The sequence below is a fragment of the Schistocerca cancellata genome, chromosome 12 (assembly GCF_023864275.1).
Source record: "Schistocerca cancellata isolate TAMUIC-IGC-003103 chromosome 12, iqSchCanc2.1, whole genome shotgun sequence".
In the NCBI taxonomy this organism is placed as follows: domain Eukaryota; kingdom Metazoa; phylum Arthropoda; class Insecta; order Orthoptera; family Acrididae; genus Schistocerca; species Schistocerca cancellata.
This window is the reverse complement of record NC_064637.1, coordinates 81,551,831-81,576,371: the sequence shown is the minus strand read 5'-3', so window position 1 is coordinate 81,576,371 and position 24,541 is coordinate 81,551,831. Positions and strand designations below refer to the sequence as shown.

The following is a 24,541-nucleotide window of genomic DNA, read 5'->3' as shown; positions in this document are numbered from 1 at the left end:
AGCAGTGAGAGTAAGGTTTGTAATAGCAAGATTACCGATATTGTTTGCAAGAGACTATTACTGATGAGCCTGTACTACAGAACATGGATTCTATTCCAGTTAAGTAAGTGTTCCCATTACGAGTAAATAAAGAACTGTATTAATTCACATGTGCATTTGTGTCCTAGATAGAGGATACCGGCAACCCATAACACCATCTCCTCCTTTGCTTCCTTGCGGTAGAAGACTCTACAGTGGCTACGTGGATACGGCAGATAATAGGCCTAGGAGGTTCTCTTCCTTGTGGACCTTCACGCTGCCATATCATCTAGGCTAATTAAAGCTACTGAGAATCTCTTGCGGTAATGAGCTTTTCTTCAAGAGGTGGCTTGTCTTTCTCTCAACACTTAAACCGAAAAACGGTTGTTTGGGCGACAACTGGCATCACTGCAGCATTGAAGCAGACCGCGCGCTGGTTTCGTCACATTGCTGGCGGGGCGAGTACGCTGCTTCCGCCCAGCTGCCGCGGGCAGCCTCGAGCGTTATTGCGTAATTTTTGTATTGTAGAATAATCAAACATGTTTACTTCTTTAATGCTGTTTTATTAGCGCCTCTGGGCGGCAGAATACCATCCACTCATTAAGCGACTATTCGCTCGTCTCCTGGGATGGTGGTCTACAGCATCGTGACCTCAACCTCCCGTCAGCCATCAGCCAACGTAACGTCCGACACCCCGGCGTTACCGTTCTAAATGGACCAACCAGGGGCTGGACACCGTACAAGATCATGTTGATGGTTTTTCTGAGTCACCAGTCATCTGACAGGTTTAATGCACCCCGCCACGAATTCCTCTTCTGTGCCAACCTCTTCACCTCAGAGTAGCAGTTGCACCCTACGTCCTCAATTACTTGCTGGATGCATTCCAATCTCTGTCTTCCTTTACAGTTTTTACCCTCTACAGTTCCCTCTAGTATCGTGGAAGTTATTCCCTGACGTCTTAACAGATGTCTTGTCATTGCGTCCCTGTGTTTTCCATACGTTCCTTTCTTCGCCAATTCTGAGGACAACCTCCTCATTGCTTAAGCCATTGGCATAAGGACCGTGCATTCGCATGTTGAGCGTTGATCGTGCCAAGTTTCTGACCTCGTAGCGTGAAAAAAGAACGCCGCGGTGTCTTTCCGAATGTACAGGGCAATATCTAGCGTGTCATATATTCTGAACGTGCGTTTCAACGTGGACCAGTGTCACGGAAGAACGCCATCTAAGTCAGATGACGCTATCACTCTACAGTACGGAGTCGCGAGACGCCATTTTGGCTTTCAGTTCAAGCCCACTCGTATATGCGCCGTTTCTAAGCACCAGCAAATTGCGGATCTCTGGAGAAACGTATGATTTGTTGTACTAAAAAGGCGGCAAACGTCATATTGCTGCTTAAAGAATTATTCTGACTTGCGTATTATGAAAGTAGCCGCTTCAAAGCAAAGGCATAGTGAGGATCCATCAAAAACGCATTTTTCTTGGCGCAATTTGTTACAAGTAAATGTCAATTAATAATGGATCTACGATTAAAGCTTTCAGGGGATTGTAAGATGCAAAGTATGATGGTATACCACGTAGGAACGGTGTAGTGTAATGAGTAGACATGAGACATGCTCATTAGTGGTATAACACATGATGCATTGTTGATTCGGGTATCACTGGACCGAAGTCGTCTTCTTTACTAAGCTTCGAGTTTTCTAACAGGATCTGATACTACCTTATCACTTTAATAAATGGTTCAAATGGCTCCGAGCACTATGGGACTTAAAAGCTGAGGTCATCAGTCCCCTAGAACTTGGAACTACTTAAACCTAACCTAAGGACATCACACACATCCATGCTCGAGCCAGGATTCGAACCTGCGACCGCAGCGGTCGCGCAATTCCAGATTGATGCGCCTAGAACCGCTCGGCCACGGTGACCGGCATTACTTTAATAGATCAGTACTCTATAACATACGATACTATGTAAATATAAGTGCACTCTTTATGTTGAGTGAGTTTGTTCATTTGGCTTTATCTACAAGATAGCTTGTGTAAGTAGGCTGTTTATGTTTTCTTATTGGCAACGTTACGTAGCGCTCTGTGTGCTAGTTTGCATTGTTGTCTGCCATTGTAGTGTTGCGCAGCGGCAGCTGGATGTTAACAGCGCGTAGCGTTGGGCAGTTGGAGGTGAGCCGCCAGCAGTGGTGGATGTGGGGAGAGAAATGGCGGAGTTTTGAAATTTGTAAAAATGGATGTCATGAACTACTATATATATTATGATTATTAAGGTAAATACATTGTTTGTTCTCTATTAAAATCTTTCATTTGCTAACTATGCTTATCAGTAGTTAGTGCCTTCAGTAGTTTGAATCTTTTATTTAGCTCGCAGTAGTGGCGCTCGCTGTATTGCAGTAGTTCGAGTAACCAAGATTTTTGTGAGGTAGGTGATTTGTGAAACGTATAGGTTAATGTTAGTCAGGGCCATTCTTTTGTAGAGAGTTTTGAAAGTCAGATTGCGTTACGCTAAAAAATATTGTGTGCCAGTTTAAGGACAGTCATGTATAAATTGTTCTAAGGGGACGTTTCACTTGCACTACCTGCAGTAAGACATTTTGCACCTCCTTGTTTGAAGTTTTGTACTTCATATGTTGTAAAGATTCTGCTGCTGAACGGGAACAGTGGTTAAGTAAGAATGACGTTAGAGTTTGCTAAAAAGTGAGAATAATGAAATAATTTTTATCTTATGTGGAGAACTGTTATAACTTGTATCGCACAATTTGTAATGGAAATTTTGTAAGCCGATGTCCTTACTGACTGCACATGGTTCTTCCTTTTGACCTTACCTCCTGCTAAAAATGAGTACTGAAGTTTTTATTTATGTGTACTACAGACAGAACAACATGACTAGGATATGGACAAGGGAGGAAATGTGCGTTGTGATAGAGCCGACGTAGGAAATTTACGCCCGTCGATTTCGTAAACAATGAGATCAGTGTGTGAGACACAGCCGACTACTGCCGCTGGAGCGCGCTGCGGTCGCTCATACCACGTTGGGACACGCGTACCGTTTGCCAAAGTCGCATCGTTTCTGAGCGTTCAGCAGCACGTTGAACTCGACATTCACAATGTTGACCTTCGATATCACGGTCCGTGTGCCGACGACCTTACCTTATCAGTCTACGAAATTCCCAACATTCTTCTGCAGCACCACATCTCAAATGCTCCGATTCTCCTCTGTTTCGATCTTCCCGCAGTCCCATGTCTCCCTGCCATTCAATGCTGTGCTCCAAACGTACGTTCTCAGGAATTGCTTCCTCAAATTAAGGCATATGTTTGACACCAGTAGACTTCTCAGGGCTAGGAATGCCCTCTTTGTCGTTGCTAGTCTGATTCTTATGACCTCCTACATTTTGAACAGTTTTTACGTTAAGTTTGTCGCTATTTTCATTTCTGCTTTGTCTCATTACTTTCCTCTCTTTTCGTCTTATCTTTCCTTGATCCAAAATGACCGTCATATAAAAGTTCCTCGATTTCCCTTCTCATTATCCTGTATGTTATTCTTGTCAGCTACTTGGACACAAAAGCTGTGATGCTGATTATACGATAGTGCTTCCACATACCTGATCTTCCTGTGTTCGGCATTGAATGGATGATATTTTTCAGAAAGTCTGATGGCACATCGTCAGTCTCATAGACTCTAAACATCAGCCTGCATGGTCGTTTCATGTAATTTCCGATAGAATGTTATCTATTCCTTCTGCCTTACCTGATCTCCAATTATCCAAAGCTCTTTTAAATTCTGACTGTAATAATAGACTCCTATCTCTTCCTTATCATCCACTGTAATCTCTTCTCTATCTCTCCTCACCGTTTAACAGTGGAATTCTCATTGTACTCTTAATGTTACTACCCTTGTTTTTAATTTCACTATGAGTTTTTGTGACTTTTCTGTATACTGAGTCACTCCTTCTGACGCTCATGTCTTTTTTGAATTCTTCACATTTTCCTGCGGCCATTTCGCCATGGCTTCCCTGTTCTTGCTTAATATTTTTGTATTCGTGTATTTCCCTAAACATTTATTTTTACTTCTTTCTTTCGTCAAAAACCTATGTTTGTCTTTCCAACATACGTGACGGCTCTGTTTACACATCTCTACTTCTCTTAACTGACATTCCCACTGAGGTATTCCTTATCGGAGTATCCACATCTTTATCGAACTTCAAACTCAACTGAGCATTCGTCAATACTTCAGCATCCCACTTCTTTCCACATTGATCCCTCCGTACGATTCTCTATAACTTCACTCCACTCTTCATCATTACTGAATTGTGATTTGAGTCTTTACGTGCTCCCGGGTGCGCATTAGACTTCAGTGTCTGATTCAGGAAACTCTGTCTGACAGAGATGTAATCCAATTGGTATCATCCCGTGTCTCTGGGTCTATTACAAAGAGCGGAAGCGCTGTAATAAATATGTCTGAGAAGGCCACACGCAGAATAGCTGTTTGAAGCGGGGAGGGGTCTTGGTGTTCGATTGATGTTTGAGTTATGAACATGAAGAGAAAAGTTTTTGGTTTAGCCCAGATCAATAGCCATTTTTATAGCCATTCGAACATCTGCCTTACTGTGACAATATTATAGCATCTTAAGCTAGGTTTGAACGACGAACGAGAGCTGTCGCCCATATAAATTGTGCCAATCGATTAGTTTCTTTTACTAAATATTTCATTGGGCTGTAATTAATGTCCAGCTAATACCACGAGCCAGTTGCTCGGCCACCATTGACCAGACGTTTTCAATTGGTGAGAGATCTGGAGAGTGTGCTGGCCAGAGCAGCAGTCGAACATTTTCTGTATCCAGAAAGGCCCGTACAGGACCTGCAACATGCGTTCGTGCGTTCGCGGGTCGTAACACATCTGAAATGTAACGTCCACTGTTCAAAGTACCGTCAATGCGAACAAGAGGTGACAGAGACGTGTAACCAATGGCACACCATACCATCACGCCGGGTGATACGCCAGTATGGCGATAACTAATACACGCTTCCAATGTGCGTTCACCACGATGTCGCCAAACACGTATGCGACCATCCTGATGCTGTAAACACCTGGATTCATCCGAAAAACTGACTTTTTGCCATTCGTGCACCCAGGTTCGTCGTTGAGTACACCGTCGCAGGCGCTCCTGTCTGTGATGCAGCGTCAAGGGTAACCGCAGCCATGGTCTCCGAGATGATAGTCCATGCTGCTGCATACGTCGTCGAACTGTTCGTGCAGATGGTTGTTGTCTTGCAAACGTCCCCATCTGTTGACTCAGGGATCGAGACGTGACTGCAGGATCCGTTACAGCCATGCGGATAAGATGCCTGTCATCTCGACTGCTAATGATACGAGGCCGTTGGGATCCAACACGGCGTTCCCTATTACCCTCCTGAACCCACCGATTCCATATTATGCTAACAGTCATTGGATCTCGACCAACGCGAGCAGCAATGTCGCGATACGACAAAACTGCAATCGCGATAGGCTATAATCCGACCTTTATCAAAGTCGGAAACGTGATGGTACGCATTTCTCCTCCTTACACGAGGCATCACAGCAACGTTTCAGCAGGCAACGCCGGTCAACTGCTGTTTGTGTATGAGAAATCGGTTGGAAACTTTCCTCATGTCAGCACGTTGTAGGCGTCACCACCGGCGCCAACCTTGTGTGAATGGTCTGAAAAGCTAATCATTTGCATATCACAGCATCTTCTTCCTGTCGGTTAAATTTCGCGTCTGTAGTATGTCAGCTTCGTGGTGTAGCAATTTTAATGGCCAGTAGTGTAGATTCAACAGTTTTTGTGTTAGACATTTTGTTTACTGTGGCTTTGTATCGATATGTATTGAAAGAATACGCAATATTATTGCCAGCAATGTTACTTTTGACTCTTTTTGCTGTTCCATGTTTAGAATTATGTCACTGAGGAAACCATTATTGAAATATGTAGCCTTTAGTTAACTATTCCTGATTATTTATGGAATGGCTCATTACACTTTCGCAGTACAGTAAAAGTTTACACAAGATTTTCACAGTTGTGCAGAGTGAAGCATGTGTGGGAGTGGAATTTGTTGATATTTCTCTGGATCCCAAGACTCTTCCGGTGGTTTCTTTGCTTTTTTATTCGTTGGCTTCGACAACTCCTACCCAAACTGTCACTTTCAAAACTAGCCTAGACCTCGGGCTAAGCTACAGATGGGCAATCGTCACATTCAACGTTTTGTTTCACGTTCGTTGGCTTCGCCAGCTGCCAACTCGTCAATCAAATTCCAACCAAACCTAGATTTTAGGCTAAGCTATAGATCACTCTGTCACCAAACCTAATTTCTTGCTTTCACATTTTTTGGTTTCACCGACTTACAAACGAACTGTCGCATTCCAGACTAGCCTAGACTTCAGGCTAAGCTATAGATGAGTCACTTGTAAGTTATGTGTGCCCTTTGAAAGTCAGATCTGGATGCTGGAGAGATCTATACAGATTGAATAATAATCCCTAACCGTTCTTTCCACCAACCAGTCGTCTTCTAAAGTTGTGTCCCCAGTGCAGAAGACAGCTCGTCGGAAATAGGATCTTCTTCGGCGTAGGCTGCTATGCTGTCATCTTGAACGTGTGTTTGTGCTTTTTATGGGATGCCACTTTCCCAGGTTAGTCTCCGTATCTACAGAGGGCAAGATCTGTAATACTGACACTTCTCATTACTGTATCCTCCGCAACGCCCGAAAACAGTCTGAGAAGCGCAGCCGAGGTACTTCGTCTCCCAGGTGCGCCAAAGCGACCCGAAGGTGTCCGAAGCACTCCAGTTGTAATATCGTTACTCTCATGTTCCTCAGAACTGGTGAAATTCAATAAACAAAAACGATAGACTCGTAGGGTAACCATGAGAGAGTGTCATACTAGAGACGGGGTTAAATATAATGAAAATTAGGCAAATAATTAATTAGGGAAGTTAGGTGTTTTGTCGCCTAGCACCCGAATGTGCCGACCAATCAAAAGGAAGTTCAGTACAACTGACGGCTTCTCCGACGGGACTGGTACATACTGTACCATCTGTCGCTTGTACCTCACTCCACTTTCGTACCATATGCTACATCACACGTATCAAGCTGCATCAAGGCGAGCTTCTTAGCAAAATTAAATACTGACGGCCACAGCCGGAAATATCACATAGTCACCACAATCAGGTTTTAAGGTTTCACTTTCATTGCATTCGCCACGTCGCAACCAAACTGTCATGTTTCAACCTAGCCTCGACCTCTGGCTAAGCCACAGATAAATCAGTCTCAACATACAACTTTTCTGTTTCACATCCGTTGGATTCGCCAGTTGTCAACCAGTCTATCGCCTTCCAACCTAACTAGACATCAGACTAAGATGTAGATCAATCTCTCACCACACCCAGATTTCTTGCTTTCACATTTTTTGGCTTCATCAACCCACAACCGAACTTACGCATTCCAAACTAACTCAGACCTCGGGCTAAGCTACAGATGGGACAGTCGCCACAACAGGTGCCTAGGTTTCACATTCGCAGCCAAAGTGTGATATTCCGACCTAACATGGACCTCAGGCTAAGCTAAAGATTAGTCTGTCAACACACACTGATTCCTTGCTTTCTCATTTGTTGGCTTCACCAACTCACAACCAAACTGTTACATTCGAATGTAACCCAGACACCAGATAGAGCTACAAGTCAGTTGGTAACCACAATCTCCTACAAAGAGCCGCTTATCCCAGCAAACCAGCAAGGTTCCACAGAAAAATGTCTCCTACAGAAGCGTCACTCCATGCGTTTGTTCAATCCCGTTTAGACAGTGCGGTTGGTTTGAAGTCTGGAACTGTAAACTTGGTGACACTTTGTCGAAACAGGTAACCAAAGAATATAGGATTCAAAATTACTTCTGTACTGCAATTTTGTTTTATTTACCCATTCAAATATACAACACCAATAAGGGCGTATAGGCGTAGGCCTAAGGAGAGGGGATGTCAGCAGGCCTGAAAGGTTGGGCCTGACCCAGGCGCCAGTTATCCCAGGTGCGCCAGTGACGGAGAGTCAAGCCTGTCGTCACACTCCGGAGAAGTACCGGATCCAGTCTCGCACGTAGTACTCGGCCAGGTTGACCAGCACGGTGTTGGTGTCGCACGAGTAGGGCGCCACCGAGACGATGCCGAACTGCACGCCGTCGATGACTGCCGGGCCGCCGTCGTCGCCCTTGCAGATGCTGCCCTCGAGGGGCGCCACGCACAGCATGCGCTCCGTCAGGTTGCCGCCCTGCCCGTCCACGCACTCCGTGTTGTTCACCACCTCCATCTGAGACAACTGCCGAACAGCACGCTCTATGAGGGTAAATGCTGAGTATTTTTTTTTTCTAATTTAACTGTAATTTACACTGCCTGCAAAATAAGTGAAGCACATGGAACATACACTATGTGATCATAAGTATCCGGACACCGCCAAACACATGCGATTTTCATAGTAGGTGCACTGTGCGGCCACATACTGCCAGGTACTCCGTATCAGCGACCTCAGTAGTCATTAGACATCGTGAGAGCACAGAATGGGGCGCTCCGAGGAACTCACGAACGTGGTCAGGTGATTGGGTGTCACTTGTGTCTTACGTCTGTACGCGAGATTTACACACTCCTAAACATCCCTAGGTCCACTGTTTCCGATGTGATAGTGAAGTGGAAACGTGAAGGGTCACGCACAGTACAAAAGCGTATAGGTCGACCTCGTCTGTTGACTGACAGAGGTCGCCATGGGTAATAGAGTCGTCACGTGTAATAGGCAGACATCTGTCCAGACCATCATACACGATTCACTGCAAGTACTACGACAGTTAGGCGGAAGGTGAGAAAACTTGGATTTCATGGTCGAGCGGCTGCTCATAAGCCACACATGACGTCGGTAAACGCCAAACGACACCTCGCTTGTTGTAAGGAGCGTAAACATTGGACGACTGAACAGTGGAAAATCGTTGTGTGGAGTGACGAATCACGGTACACAATGGGGCGATCCGATGGCAGGGTGTGTGTGTGTGTGTGTGTGTGTGTATATGTGTGTATGGCGAATGCCCGGTGAACGTCATCTGCCAGCGTGTGTAGTGCCAACAGTAAAATTCGGAGGCGGTGGTGTTATGGTGTGGTCGTGTTTTTCATGGAGGGGGCTTGCACCCCTTGTTGTTTTGCGTGGTACTATGACAGCACAGGCATACATTGATCTTTTGAGCATCTTCTTGCTTCTCAGTGTTGAAGAGCAATTCGGGAATGACCATTGCATCTTTCAACACGATCGAGCACCTGTTCATAATGCAAGGCCTGTGGCGAAGTGGTTACACGACAATAATATCCCTGTAATAGACTGGCTTGCACAGAGTCCTGACCTGATTCCTACATAATACCTTTGGGATGTTTTGGAATGTTGACTTCGTGCCAGGCACCATCGACCGATATCGACACGTCTCCTCAGTGTTGCACTCTGTCAAGAATGGGTTGCCGTTCCCCAAGAAATCTTCCATCACCTGATTGAACTTATGCCTGCGAGAGTGGAAGCTGTCCTCAAGGATAACGGTGGGCCAACACCACATTGAATTCCAGCATTACCGTTGGAGGGCGCCACGAACTTGTAACTCATTTTCAGCCAGGTGTCCGGATACTTTTGATTACATATTGTGTGATGGAATATCAATATAACTTCGTATGGATATCAATGTAACTTCGTACACCTACGAACACCATCGGCAAGTCTGTAAATGATCTGAGCTTTAATTCTTTGTGACAAGTAGGATGGCCTGGTAGGGTACATGAGGGGCGCCAACGACGCCAGGTTTTCTGTGGTCACCCTGAAGGACTTGGAGGTACTGTGTGCTCGTGTGAAACAGCGTTTTCGTTATCTGACCGAGTTTGAACGGAGTCTCATTGTGGTCTATTTTCGGCCTGCTGGTCGAATGGTGCAGTACCCAGATTTGTGAAGAATTTGGATGTGACAGTGGTCTGACGTTGGACCAAATGGGAATGTGAGGGTAGGGATGCTCGTCGTCAAGGTTCCGGTCGACCTCGCCTGATCACCACAATGGAGGATCGCCGAGTGTTTCCCTAAGCACATAGTAATCAGTCGACATGTGAATCTGCCATCCAACAACTAGTAGTTAACTTACTACAACAGTCCGTGTTATCCCGCGCCACTGGCTGGAGATTAGCAGCAGCTGGACTAATGAATTACCATCCCGTGTGTAGGCTGCTATTAACACCACAACACAAACGGAAGTGTGTGGTGTTGTGCCTTGACTGGCAAGCATTACAGCTGATGGATGGCGTCAATGATGAACTGCAGTCCTACACCACCCGAGATGATCATTGTCAGCGACTATGGCGTAGACTTAGAAGTCCCATTCTTCCACTGTTTTGGACACAGCTGTCTTATTGCTAGTGTCATGGCAAGCTGAGCCATCAGGTATTACTTGGGGTCACGGCTAGTAGTGAATGAGGGAACTCTGAGAGCCCAACACATGTGTTATTTCGCATATGACCGTACTGTGGTACCATTGTTAACAGTACAGAGTTGGTCCATAGATGGCATGCAACTCCACGAGCTTTCTGCGTGATGCTGACGAACACACATGGCCAGCGAGATCCCCAGATCTGCCCCGTAGAGCGTCAGTGGGACCAATTCGGACGTTAGACTTCAACGGCCTTAAGACGCCCTACCAAATAGAATCAGTGTTTGTATCCGGGCCAGAAGGGGTGTAAGGCCGTACTGGTAAGTGGGCTCACAGTGTAAAATTCTCCGTTAATTTCAATCGCTTTTTTAATCACTGAAATAACAGCGCATATCCCTTCGAGCCGTGATGTCTCATTTCATTTATGTCTGCAGGCTTCTGTGGCCGTTGCCAGTAAAGTTAAAATTTTCTGGAATGTTAAGCCGCGTCGTATTTCCTTCTAAAATAAACGACGTTTCGGACCCTCTGCTGGGATCTTCTTCAGGATGTTTCGGTGACCACTACTGCATAGTGTTCTAGCTACAGTGGACACCGAAACATCCTCAAGAAGATCCCAGCAGAGGGAACGAAAAGTCGATTACTTTAGAAGGAAATATGACGTGGCCTAACATCCCAGAAGATTTTAACTTTGTCTCATTTCGTTTCATCCTCCCCTCCTCCCTGCTTCACATTCATTGTCAGGCACTGTACATTCTACATACTGCGGATAGGCTAACAACAGCCACACTGTTGCTGTTCAACCTTTCGATGGGATAATTCTGTGGCCTGGTGCATGAACCTGATAACCCACATTAAAAAAATTATTTAATATGACTGAGTGAGTGCTAATGCCATCTGTTATCATTTGCTAAATAATGGCATTCATATCTGTTTGCACTTTCAATCCACAGACGCCACTTGTGGTTGTTTGTATTTGTAACTAAGCATTCTCTTGTGCAAGAATCTGATAAACCTCAGGAAATGGCTGAACAAAATAACAAGAGATTTTCTGCTGCAAGAAACCTTGACATTTCATTGTTAGAGCAGTCAAATGAACCAGGCAATCTACTCTGGTGCAAGAACCTGATAACCCACATTAAAAAAAAATTATTTAATATGACTGAGTGACTGGTTCAAAATTGTTCAAATAGCTCTGAGCACTATGGGACTTAACTTCTGAGGTCATCAGTCCCCTAGAACTTAGAACTACTTAAACCTAACTAACCTAAGGACACCACACACATCCATACCCGAGGCAGGATTCGAACCTGCGACCGTAGTGGTCGAACGGTTCCAGACTGTAGCGCCTAGAACCGCTCGGCCACCACGGCCGGCTGAGTGACTGGTAATGCTATCTGTTATCATTTGCTAAATAATGACATTCATATCTGTTTGGATTTTCACTCCACAGAGGCCACTTCCAGTTGTTTGTATTTGTAACTAAGTATTCTCTTGTGCAAAAATCTGATAAAACTCAGGAAATGGCTGAACAAAATAACAAGAGATTTTCTGCTGCAAGAAACCTTGACTTTTCATTGTTAGCGCAGTCAAATGAAGTAGGTTATGTACTATGGATTTAAAATATTGAAATATATTATCAACTGGATAAACATATGAATTTATTTATTGTGAAATTTACTGATTCAGTTTACGTAACGGAAGATGTGTACCGCATCATCACTAGCAGCAAAGAGAATAAATTAGTGAAAATTAAATATCAAAGTTGCTCACATTCTACTTTGCATATTAATTTGAGCTGAGACAATATCAAAAGAAAGAGGAAGAAAGCCAAAGCGTGATGAATCATCCTGGCAGAGGAACAAACAAGCGACCAATCGTACAGAAGGAAAGAAGTACATCGGCAACAAAGGAAGACATGTTGTGTAAATTGAAGGATGTAAACCACGTAACTGCTCGAAGAAATGCTTCCAGAACCTTCAAGAACACTTGAGGTCCAATATCCGATCTCATATTACAGCCTTCCCGATGCCACTGGTCAGAGATTATTTCTCTCTAAGTGCGTTACTCTTGTGGCACCAAAAAGGCGTTATGCAGCTAGTGCACAAAAAAACACAGAGCTATCAGCCTACATCGCAGCCTACCTGTAAGTTCAGAAAACATTATGATTTGTAAACAAGTACTCAGCCGCTGTTCTTGGAATTAAAATAGCAAAAATTTATTAACCACCGTTATGAAGAAAATAAATGCAACTCCGACAGAAGACAAGAAGGGACAACACCAATCAAGACCATACAAGGTATCTGAAGAATGGAGAATATTATTCGAGATTTCATTAACAAAATAACGATATACGGGAGTCATTACAAAGGGAGACAAAATGCTAATAGGAAATACCTGTCTCCAGAACTATAAGCTATATCACATATATGGAGAGTTGTATTGGCAACACACAAGGATCAATAACATTCACCTTCTTCGCTCATATTTTCAGAACAGAATTTACATTACATTTTGGCGAACGCAGTCTGAACTCATGTAAGCGCTGTGATGTTGTAGAAACAGAGAAAAGGAGCATCCTAAGAGGCAAAGAGCTGCATCTTCGGAAAGCTGAAAAAGCCCAAACACAGATGAAAATAGTTCTTGAGAATGCTGCTGGAAGTGAAACGCTTTTCACAATAGAATTTGATATGCAGCAATGCAACTCCATACATACATACCAGTGTCACATTTTCTCCCAGGCAGTTATGGACACAAAATCTTGGAATCCATGACTCTAAAGCAGAACCTCACATGCATATGTAGTCAGAGGATGTTGCTGGTCGGGGATCACAAGAAGTACTGTTATATTTATATGCATACGTAAAACAACTAGAAGGGTCAACAGAAGCCAAACACTTGATAGCATTGTCAAACTGACTGAGGGCCAAAACAAAAAGGTGAATTTCGTATCTTTTTGATAATGTGTTGTTCATGTTTGAAAATTATTCCACACAGTGGAAGACAAATTTCCTATATTTGGGAATATATTTTTATCTTGTGACCATGATTTCGGTGTTATAGAAAATATGAAAAAGAGACTCCTTGTTGTACGTACACCAGAGGTAGGTAAAAATTAGTAGAAACATGCAAGGAGAAACAGCCTTTTCATGAGAAACGGATGGTCCAGGAAGACACTGCGTCAGCTGAAAATTAGAAGAACTACTTAATATTTAGGAATGAAGACGCTGATAACAACTTTGTGAGAATACAAACGGCTACACACATCACGATTACCCAACACTTACCAGGAAAATACTGCATTGCATATTCGCTCAATCCACAATTGGAAAAATACAAATAAGTCAACATTGCAAAGAAAGACAAGACACAACATGCCTAACACCTCTCCACTAATACCGCCTACCAATCAATGAAACTAAACTGAAGGACCTGATGAAACTGTGCCAATTTACACCTGAAGAACACCGAGAATTTTATACTGGACTGAGGATCAAAGTGCCTACATCATGCAAACTACAGGATAGGTAAGCGACAGAGCAACAAATGCAAGAGCAACAGCAACAACGACAGTACTCTCATACTGAATGTGAGTCAGAAAATTCATTGGATGATAAAGATAAGGAGTAAAAAAGTATTGTAGTTTACCAGCTTCATGCCGTGAAATAATTAAATTCTGTTTGATGCACTTTCTAATTCTTATTTTTTCGTGGATAAAACAGTAAGGTATATTGTCAAAAATTTGTGAATAATTAGTTTATATTATTAACTTTGAAAAGGTAAATACAAAAAAATTCAATAATAACCTTTAAAATAATAACAGGTTGCACTTTATTAAATATTTCAAAAATAACATGTGTGAGTTATTACGTTGATGCACCAGGTCATAGAATTTTAAAATGCAATACAAAAAATAAGAAATTCAAGAGGATGAAGTGAGTTATGATTTTTATGACAATATATGATGCCATTTACACTATCTTTTCATTATGAGGATGATGTGATAGTGGGCCCTGGTGGCTGTGGATAAGTATTTTGATGTGTAAAATACTGGAGAGGATGTTAAATGAAAAGGACCCGGGTTGGCTATGTGGGAATGAACTAATACGTGGGCTTTAGGTGTTATGTGATGGAGATGCCAGTACAGGAGAGTCAAGCTCAGTATTGTGTTTTGTTTCTTTTTAACGTCATTTTTACGTGAGTGATACGCTCTGATACGTTTTTCAACGGATCTTGAGGGGAGAAAATGGACTGCCAAGTACAAAATATAGGATGCTATTTAAATGATGTACGGCTGTTAATATTAGGCTGGTGCATAAATTCGTACCGTTTTTGTTTTGAATGTTGGTGTTCCGGTTGCTAGAGGTTTCTTTATCGATTTTCACATTGAATTTGTACTTCCAGTGGCAATTATTTGCACACATTCTTCTTGCGGTCAGCTACAATGAGCAGAAAAGTTTATGTTATGATATGGAAATGATATGTTTAGTGAACTAACACAGATCTCTCAACACTGAGCACTATTTTTCCCACCGAGCGAGGTGGCGCAGTGGTTAGACACTGGACTCGCATTCGGAAGGACGACGGTTCAATCCCGCGTCCGGCCATCCTGATTTAGGTTTTCCGTGATTTCCCTAAATCACTCCAGGCAAATGCCGGGATGGTTCCTCTGAAAGGGCACGGCCGACTTCCTTCCCCATCCTTCCCTAATTCGATGAGACCGATGACCACGCTGTCTGGTCTCCTTCCCCAAACCAACCAACCAACTATTTCTCCGAAGCTGAATTATTGACAAGTTACAATTATAAAACACAAGAGAGTCAAGAAATTCTCCTCACTGATCACAAAACACTCCTGTGCACCACATAATCATCATCTATGAAGCGGAACATATACAGTTTCTTGATAGACTTATCTGATTTCACATAGCAAAATGTGTCCTTTGAAACCGTTGACCAATACATCTCAAGATAGTCTGTATTTGTTCTTCATTATTACTGTAAAATATGTGGCATGTGAATGATTTTGCAGTGCTGCAAGATTTTTCCCCAGAAATGAAAGCAAAATAATTGGGACACATGATGAAATTTCCATATATGATGGATTTTGAAGCACAATTCCAGAAGCTTCATCAAGAACTCTAATGCCAATTTCTAGTATTTCAATAACCACAAGTTTCTTTATACAATTTCTTTCTTTCAAGATGCGAGCAATTGCTGGCATTATCTGCTTTACATCGCCTTTGCTCCCTGTTTCAATAGTATCCACATACATTACACGAATCCCAGGCTTGGAGCATCTTGCGAAACTTGTTTTGTCAAGGACTGACCTAATGCATTTTCCTTATGCAGCAGTACCAACTCATTTGGATCAACATGGGCCTGAAGTAGCAAGGTGAGAATTGGAGGATATATTATGTCAGGTTCATGTAGGAAAGCTTTGATAATTCTGACAGTGATTGGTTTAGCTGTGCTCTTTCTCATTATACTAGCAAGTTTTTTCCTTGTCGAGTGTGTGACTGTTGCTAGTTGAGTTTACGTATTGTCATTTTGTCATTTGGAGGTAGCGAGTGGAGCTACCTTCACTAGAAAACGAAGTCTCAAGTGGAGAAATCGGAGCATTTCCGACGTAAAATACTGTACGTCGGAAATGATCCGATTTCTCCACCTGACACTGGCATTGGAAAACGAAGTACCAGGTGGAGAAATCGGGGTACTTCCGACGGACATTATTTTACGCGGAAATGTTCCGATTTCTCCAATTGAGACTTGGTTTTCTAGTGTTGGTACCTCCACTCGCTACCTCCAAATGAGGAAATGACAATACGTAAACTCAAACGACAACAGTGAAGCAGAGACGCACCTATGGCCACCCGATGATTTGTGTGATTTCGGTTTAGAGCCTGCGGCACCAATACGCCCGATTTTTGAACGTTCCCCATTTCATGCAAATGTCACACGACGCTGGAATGATCACAGTTTATCACATTTGCCACTTCTCTAGTACACGGAAGTAGATCATTGTGGATAAATGCATTTAAATGATCTACATCAAACACCGAATATCTTCTTGGACGTGGGGAGTGTCTAATATCAAGACGGCCCTCCTTAAAACGAGAAAAGATGGTAGAGCACTTGCCCGCGAAAGGCAAAGGTCCCGAGTTCGAGTCTCGGTCCGGCACACAGTTTTAATCTGCCAGGAAGTTTCATATCAACGCACACTCCGCTGCAGAGTGAAAATCTCATTCTGGAATCATCCCCCAGGCTGTGGCTAAGCCATATACTTTCTTTCAGGAGTGCTAGACCTGCAAGGTTCGCGGGAGAGCTTGTGTAAAGTTTGGAAGGTAGGAGACGAGGTACTGGCAGAAGTAAAGCTGTGAGGACGGGGCGTTAGTCGTGCTTGGGTAGCTCCAGATGGTAGAGCACTTGCTTGCGAAAGGCAAACGTCCCGAGTTCGAGTCTCGGTCCGGCACACAGTTTTAATCTGCCAGGAAGTTCCATATCAGCGCACACTCCGCTACAGAGTGAAAATCTCATTCTGGAGAAAACCGTTTTCTTGCCGTGCTCTGTCCAGTGGCATTACCCGCATACACAGCCCAAATGTTGCTGGCTACCTCCGCTGCTGTCCGCCGTCTATGAACTCATACACAATTGAAGACATGCGCTGAGAAACGGGATAACCCTCAATTGTAAAAGCTTAGAGATAAGTGTTGCCATCTGTTGCTGCGTGCGGACAGAAACATTTGTGCTGTGTATGCGGATAATGCCACTGGACAGAGAACGGCAAGAAAATGGTTTTCTTGTTTTAAGGAAGGTCGTTTTGACATTAGAGACTTTTCGAGTTCAGGAAGATGTTCGGGGTTTGAGGTAGATTATTTAAATGCATTAATCCACAATGATCCACATCAGTTTCAAAAAATGGTTCAAATGGCTCTGAGCTCTACGTGACTTAACATCTGAGGTCATCAGTCCCCTAGAACTTAGAACTACTTAAACCTAACTAACCTAAGGACATCACACACATCCCTGCCCGAAGCAGGATTCCAACCTGCGACCGTAGCGGTCACACGGTTCCAGACTGATGCGCCTAGTACCTCTCGGCCACTACTGAAGAACTAGCAAATGTGATAAACAGTATTCATTCCACCATCGTGCGAAATTGCATGAAATGTGAAAGGTTCAAAAATCGGGTGTATGGGTACCGCAGGCTCTAAGCCAAAATCACACAAATGGCCATGGGTGCCTCTGTGCTTGGCCGTCGTCAATTGGCTCGTGAACAACACCGACCATTCGTATCCTGCATCGTTACTGGTGACGGAAAATGGTGCCTTTATGCTAACGTAAAAAAAGGAAAGGAATGGTTGAGCCCAAACAAATCAACAACTTCCCGTACAAACACGCGCGCACATCCACGAAAGGTAACGTTCTGCATCTGGTGGAACTGCGACGGTGTGGTGTACTTCGAATTCCTTCCCCAGTATGTATACACCACTGCTGATATTTATTGTCAACAACTAAGATGTCTTGCAGATGCAGTCCAAGAACAATAACTTAGAAGACTGTGTGAAGCGGTGCTACTCCACAATAATGCCCGCCCTCATTCTGCTAGACTAACGAAAGACACTGTACAGCAGTTGGGTTGGAAAACCATTCCCAACCCACCTTACCCGCCTGATCTTACGCCCTCAGATTTCTACCTTTTCCGCTATCTATCGAACAACTTTCAAGGAGTTCCCAACCGGACGAAAATGCGCTCCGAACAAGGCTCGACAAGTTCTTTGCCTGAAAGCCACGTGTTTTCTGCAGTCGCGGAATCGAAAAGATACCCCAGCGCTGCCACAGTTTTGTACATAGTGAAGGAGAATACGTGTTCATTACTGATGAGTAAAGTCTGCGTTATGTGTATCTGTTGTATATTCTACGAACTTATGCACCAACCTAATAGCCTCGTAAAGAAATAAGATGTAAGAAAGGTGATACACGATGTTTAATGTCCCCCTGTCAGCTAAACAACTTTTGCTTCTGGGCAAAAAGTTTTTTGGAATGGTCAAGATGACTGGGAATAGCGGCATAGATTTTAAATTATGTCAGTGACGGAAGGAGAGGCGCTCAGCCATCAGTCGCAATCCTGTTAGTTTTTATTACTCTTCCAGATCAAGATTTCGGCTGCAAAGAGCCATCTTCAGTGTGCAGGCCGTATCAAAAACAATCATCCGATTTGAAAAAAAATCTTAACTATTATGTTATTTGGGATATGTGCGTAAACAGCGTACTGTTGGAAAGAGCAAACTCTCGAGTTTTGCATGGTTCCCGTTAAGTAGCAGCAGTGTGCGCCCAATTCAGTTCTAGTAAAAGTGGTGTCGGGACACTAGGAAGCGATTTGTGTTCTATGTTTTGTACAGTGCCGGTCAGTAATAACTGTTCAGCGGGACTTTCCCACTAGGTATGGTGTGGATCCTCCTATAGCACAGAACATTAGACGACGGCATGAATAATTCCGAGAAACAGGTTAAATCGCCGGGCCGTCGCCGAGTGTCTGACAGACGTCGAACGCGTCCGCCAGTTTCACAAGGAGTCCGCAGAAATCCGCTCGTCGTGCAGCTCGACGTCTCAACAGGTCCCTGATGTCGATCTGGCGTGTGTTGCGGCGTCGATGTTAACGCATGAAACCCTACAAAATTCAGCTACTGACAAACAACAACGTGTGCAGCTCTGTAATTTCGTTCTTGGCAAGATGGAGGATTACAGTTTTCTTCCACGCTTAGCGTTTAGTGACGAGGCAACATTCCATTTAAATAGAATGTTGAACCGTCATAATGTGAGAATATGGGGTACGCAACAAACACATGAAGTTGTACACTCCTAAATTTAATGTGTTTTGTGCTGTTTCACGGGAAAAGGTGTACGGTCCATTTTTCTTTGCCGATAACACTGTTGCGGAAAGCACATATCTCGATATGCTTGACAACATTATTTTCCCATAGTTGGAGACTGATTCAAAACGACTTGGTTTACGAACAGGATGGGGCAACGTCACACTGACGTCTGGAAGTGCGGGAATTTTTAAATCGAAGGATTACTGAACGATGGATCTGTCGCACTGGACCAAATGATTCAGCCTTACATTACTGTCCTCCAAGGTCACCGAACCTGACTGTATCTGATTATTTCTTGTGGGGTTTATAAAATACTCTATGCGCCTCCGTTACCAACAACAATGAATGAATTGCATCGCACAACAGCAGGTGCTGAAGCTGTAATTCAAGACGTGCTGTAATATATTGATTATTCCTTGATACTGTAGTGTTATCTTGAAGCTGTGAGAAAGAACGACAGGCCGTCCAAGGCGCGGAAGCAGAGACGATGCTGCGGGCAGACGAAAGTAGGAGAGATATTGTTACGTGAAGTAAACCGTAAGGGGAGAGCCTTGCGAAAATGCAGACGCCCACAGAAGCGGTCCCAGGGCACTAGTTACTCTTCAAGGAAGTAACATGTAACTTCATACGTCGTCCAGACGCTGTCGTAGGTTGCCACTGTAGATCTTTGTAACCAACAGGCACGTACTAGCGTACGAAGCCAGCTTGATACCAGCCCTGAGAACAGCAACGTCAGTAGGCAAACAAGGGTTAAAAAGAGAGCGAAAACGCCAAAAAGCTGTTTACCTAGCAGTCTCTATTCCGGGGAGCCCGAGGGGCGGGGCTAAATGACGTACAACAACAATGTTGCAAGCCTTATTTGGCAGAGCAGTTACGTTTAGCTTTCTGCTGAACAATGTTGATACCAAATATGGACTTAGTGCAACTGCATTAACATCCCCGCCTTAGGAGCAGTAGAGGGGACCTAACTAAACCGTGATTGGCAGGCGCCTGCAAGAGACCTGTGGGATTGGCTGGGAGGCTTTAAGTGGAACAAACAGTGCCCCCACGCGACTCTTCAAAACCCTAGATTCCGCATTTTGGCGGAGTTCCCAGTCAGACGATCTGGGCGCCGAATCCGCGTCCGTCGACTCCAGTCTCGGTCCAGCTCCGCTTGAGTCTGCTCTCTCACTTGGAGTGCCTCAGTGAACAGTGGCACATTCAGTATGTTTTGTTTTGCAACCAAGTTGTTGCTTTAAGATGCTGCTAGTGTTTGCTACTGTGGTTAGTATCCACTCCAGGGACTCATGTACTGACTTCTGTTAGTGTTATTCGTGCTTTTCCTAACCCTAGAACTAGCCCCCAGTGTATTAGTTAGTCCTGTCTGGAATAAACAACTATTTCAAAACCCTGTTTGTCCAAGCGTCTCCACTACGAGTTCCCTACCGAGTCTCACCACCTGCATTTCTAGTAAATGCCTGTACCAGTGTTGGCTCAGATAGAAGAAAACAATCAAACGCCTTTACTGCGAATTGTCCTTCTGCCTTCTGCTCTTACCGCTCGGGAGCGCAGACTGACCAGTAACCCTGTTTTTCCCTCTCCCACCTATGTCAGGGCACGACAATGCTCGCTGCAGTGTGGAAACAATTTAAATACCGCAGGGACATATGCCGTGCATCTCAAGGGGGGTTATTGAACACCTATGAAAATGTATAGGGAAAAAACTTTATGAGTTTTCCGTTCATCAAAAAACAAAATTCATTGTACAGGGTTATTACAAATGATTGAAGCGATTTCACAGCTCTACAATAACTTTATTATTTGAGATATTTTCACAATGCTTTGCACACACATACAAAAACTCAAAAAGTTTTTTTAGGCATTCACAAATGTTCGATATGTGCCCCTTTAGTGATTCGGCAGACATCAAGCCGATAATCAACTTCCTCCCACACTCGGCGCAGCATGTCCCCATCAATGAGTTCGAAAGCATCGTTGATGCGAGCTCGCAGTTCTGGCACGTTTCTTGGTAGAGGAGGTTTAAACACTGAACCTTTCACATAACCCCACAGTAAGAAATCGCATGGGGTTAAGTCGGGAGAGCGTGGAGGCCATGACATGAATTGCTGATCATGATCTCCACCACGACCGATCCATCGGTTTTCCAATCTCCTGTTTAAGAAATGCCGAACATCATGATGGAAGTGCGGTGGACCACCATCCTGTTGAAAGATGAAGTCGGCGCTGTCGGTCTCCAGTTGTGGCATGAGCCAATTTTCCAGCATGTCCAGATACACGCGTGAAACTTGCCCGCACGCGTTCAACTGTTTCCTCGCTCACTGCAGGCCGACCCGTTTATTTCCCCTTACAGAGGCATCCAGAAGCTTTAAACTGCGCATACCATCGCCGAATGGAGTTAGCAGTTGGTGGATCTTTGTTGAACTTCGTCCTGAAGTGTCGTTGCACTGTTATGACTGACTGATGTGAGTGCATTTCAAGCACGACATACGCTTTCTCGGCTCCTGTCGCCATTATGTCTCACTGCGCTGTCGAGCGCTCTGGCGGCAGAAACCTGAAGTGCGGCTTCAGCCGAACAAAACTTCATGATTTTTTCTACGTATCTGTAGTGTGTTGTGACCATATGTCAATGAATGGAGCTACAGTGAATTTATGAAATCCCTTCAATCATTTGTAATAGCCCTGTATATTAGTTTCAGAAATATAGACGTACCAAATCGGATGATTCTTTTTTATGCAACCTGTACAGTATTTGAGCTACAGTTCAACAGACTCACAGCAGTTCATGCCACCATATGCGCTCTCAGTTTCCTTCTGCCTAATACACCAGTAAGAGCACGTGGTGAAATGTACTACCGCGAGTCTGATTAATTATAACTATGATACACTGCAGAAATCTAGAGTTGCAAGAGTAGTAAAAGCTAATGGGATAGTGACTAATGGCTGTGTGCCTCTCCTTCGTTATACACAATAGTTCCTTATGGAATCAAAGTTGGTTGATTTTGGCGTCGCTGGGCAGCCTGGCGGGACGTACCTGCAGGGTGTCGGCAGAGGTGCCGTTCTCGGTGCTCCAGCCGGTCACGTTGAGGACGGCCCCCAGCGCCGGCGGCAGCGTCTCGTTGCCGGGCAGCGGGATCACCTCGACGCGGCCCTCCTCCAGTGCGATCTCGCTCGTCAGCGGCAGCAGCGACACGTCGTAGTCCTCGCTGAACATCTTGTAGTTCTGGTGGATGTAGATGGCGTCCGCCTGGTACACGTCGCCGCCGCTGTTGAGGGTCGACGTCCCCACGCGCACCGTGATGTACTGCGCGATCCCGTCTGCCCTCGCAACACAACGTGTTTTCATTTGCTCAACAGCAGCAACCCGTGGGACAAAACTCCACTGCAAGATTCTCGGGCTGTCAGCAGTGTCAGTTGACTCAAACGAGCGTTAAAATGCCATCATAACCTACTCATTAAGAGGCGAAAATCTTATATTAAAGATTTAAGACAGAAAGGCAAATTTTAAAGTGAGAGACTGTGTACATGTGAGAGCGGTGTGCAATTTTATTGAGAGGAAGAACGGTTTTTCCAAATCTTTTCGAATTTTCCACTTCCATTGTCTTTCACACGACATACGCTACCCTCCATAAGTTTGGAAACACCGAGTGATTGTGGCCAATGAGGAGGAGATCTATACTGGGTGAGCATTAACAAAACCGACAGACTGCAGGGACGGACTGCTCACTGGAATTGGAGGAAAAAAGGTCCCGGGAACAAGTACCAGGTAATGGACGGTATGCGTGCAATGACAAAAAAAAAAAAAAAAAAAAAATCTTCCCGGAACACAGTACACAGCTGCATCGCATCCATGCCACAACAGATGTTCAGAGTGGCTTCCGTGGGAGCACGTGCTCAGACGTCACGCCATGCATTGCTGCAGCCTTCCGCACGTTCCGTCCTCTCTCCGAACAGCGTCACAGGCGTCGTGAACACGCTATTGAAGGGTCTGCACATCAGAAACTGATTCAACATAGGCAACACTTCTCAGATGTCCCTAGAGGTAAAAATACAAGAGGTTTAAGTTCGGTGATCTAGTAGGCCATGCTACAGGGGTTCCGTATCTCATCCAGAGTTGAGGTGTCGGCAAACTGTAATGCGGAAGAAGGGTGATGCTTCATCATGTAGAAGCCACATAACCTACCATACGGCCAAAGGCACATTCTCAAGTTGCCCGGTGAGAGTATTCCGGAAGATGGCTCTGAGCACTATGGGACTTACCATCTGAGGTCATCAGTCCCCTAGAACTTAGAACTACTTAAACCTAACTAACCTAAGGACATCACACACATCCATACCCGAGGCAGGTCGCGCGGTTCCAGACTGAAGCGGCTAGAACCGCTCGGCCACACCGGCCGGCTCCGTAGGATGTCCAGGTACCTTTCTCCGTCGAAGCATTGTCGAGTAATATCCACTCGAAGAGCGTGGTCGCCAAGAATTCCTGCCCACGCATGGATGTAGTGTACCGAAACTACCGAATCCAGAGAATTAAAGCACTTAGCGCCTTCCAATGGACTTTACACTTATTCAGAACCCACCTCCCCCACAAAATCATTAAAGGAAAAACGTTTTATCATTTCCTACATTTTCGCTGTTCCTGTAGTAAAACGTCAGCATCAGGAACTTCTTTACAACTAACTCCATTCGCAGTACGGTGGTGTGATACACTGTTGTTTAACGCCTCCACCAAGAGGTCATAACAATACCTCCACTAACAGTTAATTAGTTCAAAAATTATCACGTCGCGCACTCAAAGCATGAACTTTTCATTGCGCAACTTAAAGGTCTTTAATGTGGCAGCTATTGCTACATCAATTTATTACAGCCACTGAAGAAAATTAACAATAATATCATTTATCTTGTATTTGCAATCCAACGAAGATCTCGCTCTGGCTTTGGCTCGTAATTGAAAATGTTGTCTAGGTAGCATGACTATCGCTGTTGGTGCGAAAGGCACTCGGGTGTTAATTACGCCCGATTTGAAGAACTTACGAAGACAATCTTTCAGGATTAATTTGATGAATTATGTCTTTCATTGCAATGTGCTTCATACTTTTTTAAACAATGGTCACTGGAAAATAATTCTTGACACTCACTTTTCACAAAAATTCACATTTATTAAACTTTTTATACTTTCGCTTATTCAAAACATTACTT

The 24,541-nt window shown here is 44.2% G+C and overlaps 1 protein-coding gene across 1 annotated transcript in view; it reads right to left on the bottom strand.

Moving 5' to 3' along the window:
* Positions 1-7,949: 7,949 nt before the first annotated feature.
* The window catches only part of LOC126109729 (trypsin alpha-like), a 35,242-nt gene continuing 18,650 nt past the window's right edge, over positions 7,950-24,541 (bottom strand). Inside the window, exons 3-4 of the mRNA XM_049914780.1 lie at positions 22,380-22,663; positions 7,950-8,357 (exon numbers count right to left, since the gene is read on the bottom strand). Coding sequence (XP_049770737.1) covers positions 8,103-8,357; positions 22,380-22,663 — 539 coding nt within the window. The 3' untranslated portion in view covers positions 7,950-8,102. The remainder of the gene's footprint in view (positions 8,358-22,379; positions 22,664-24,541) is intronic.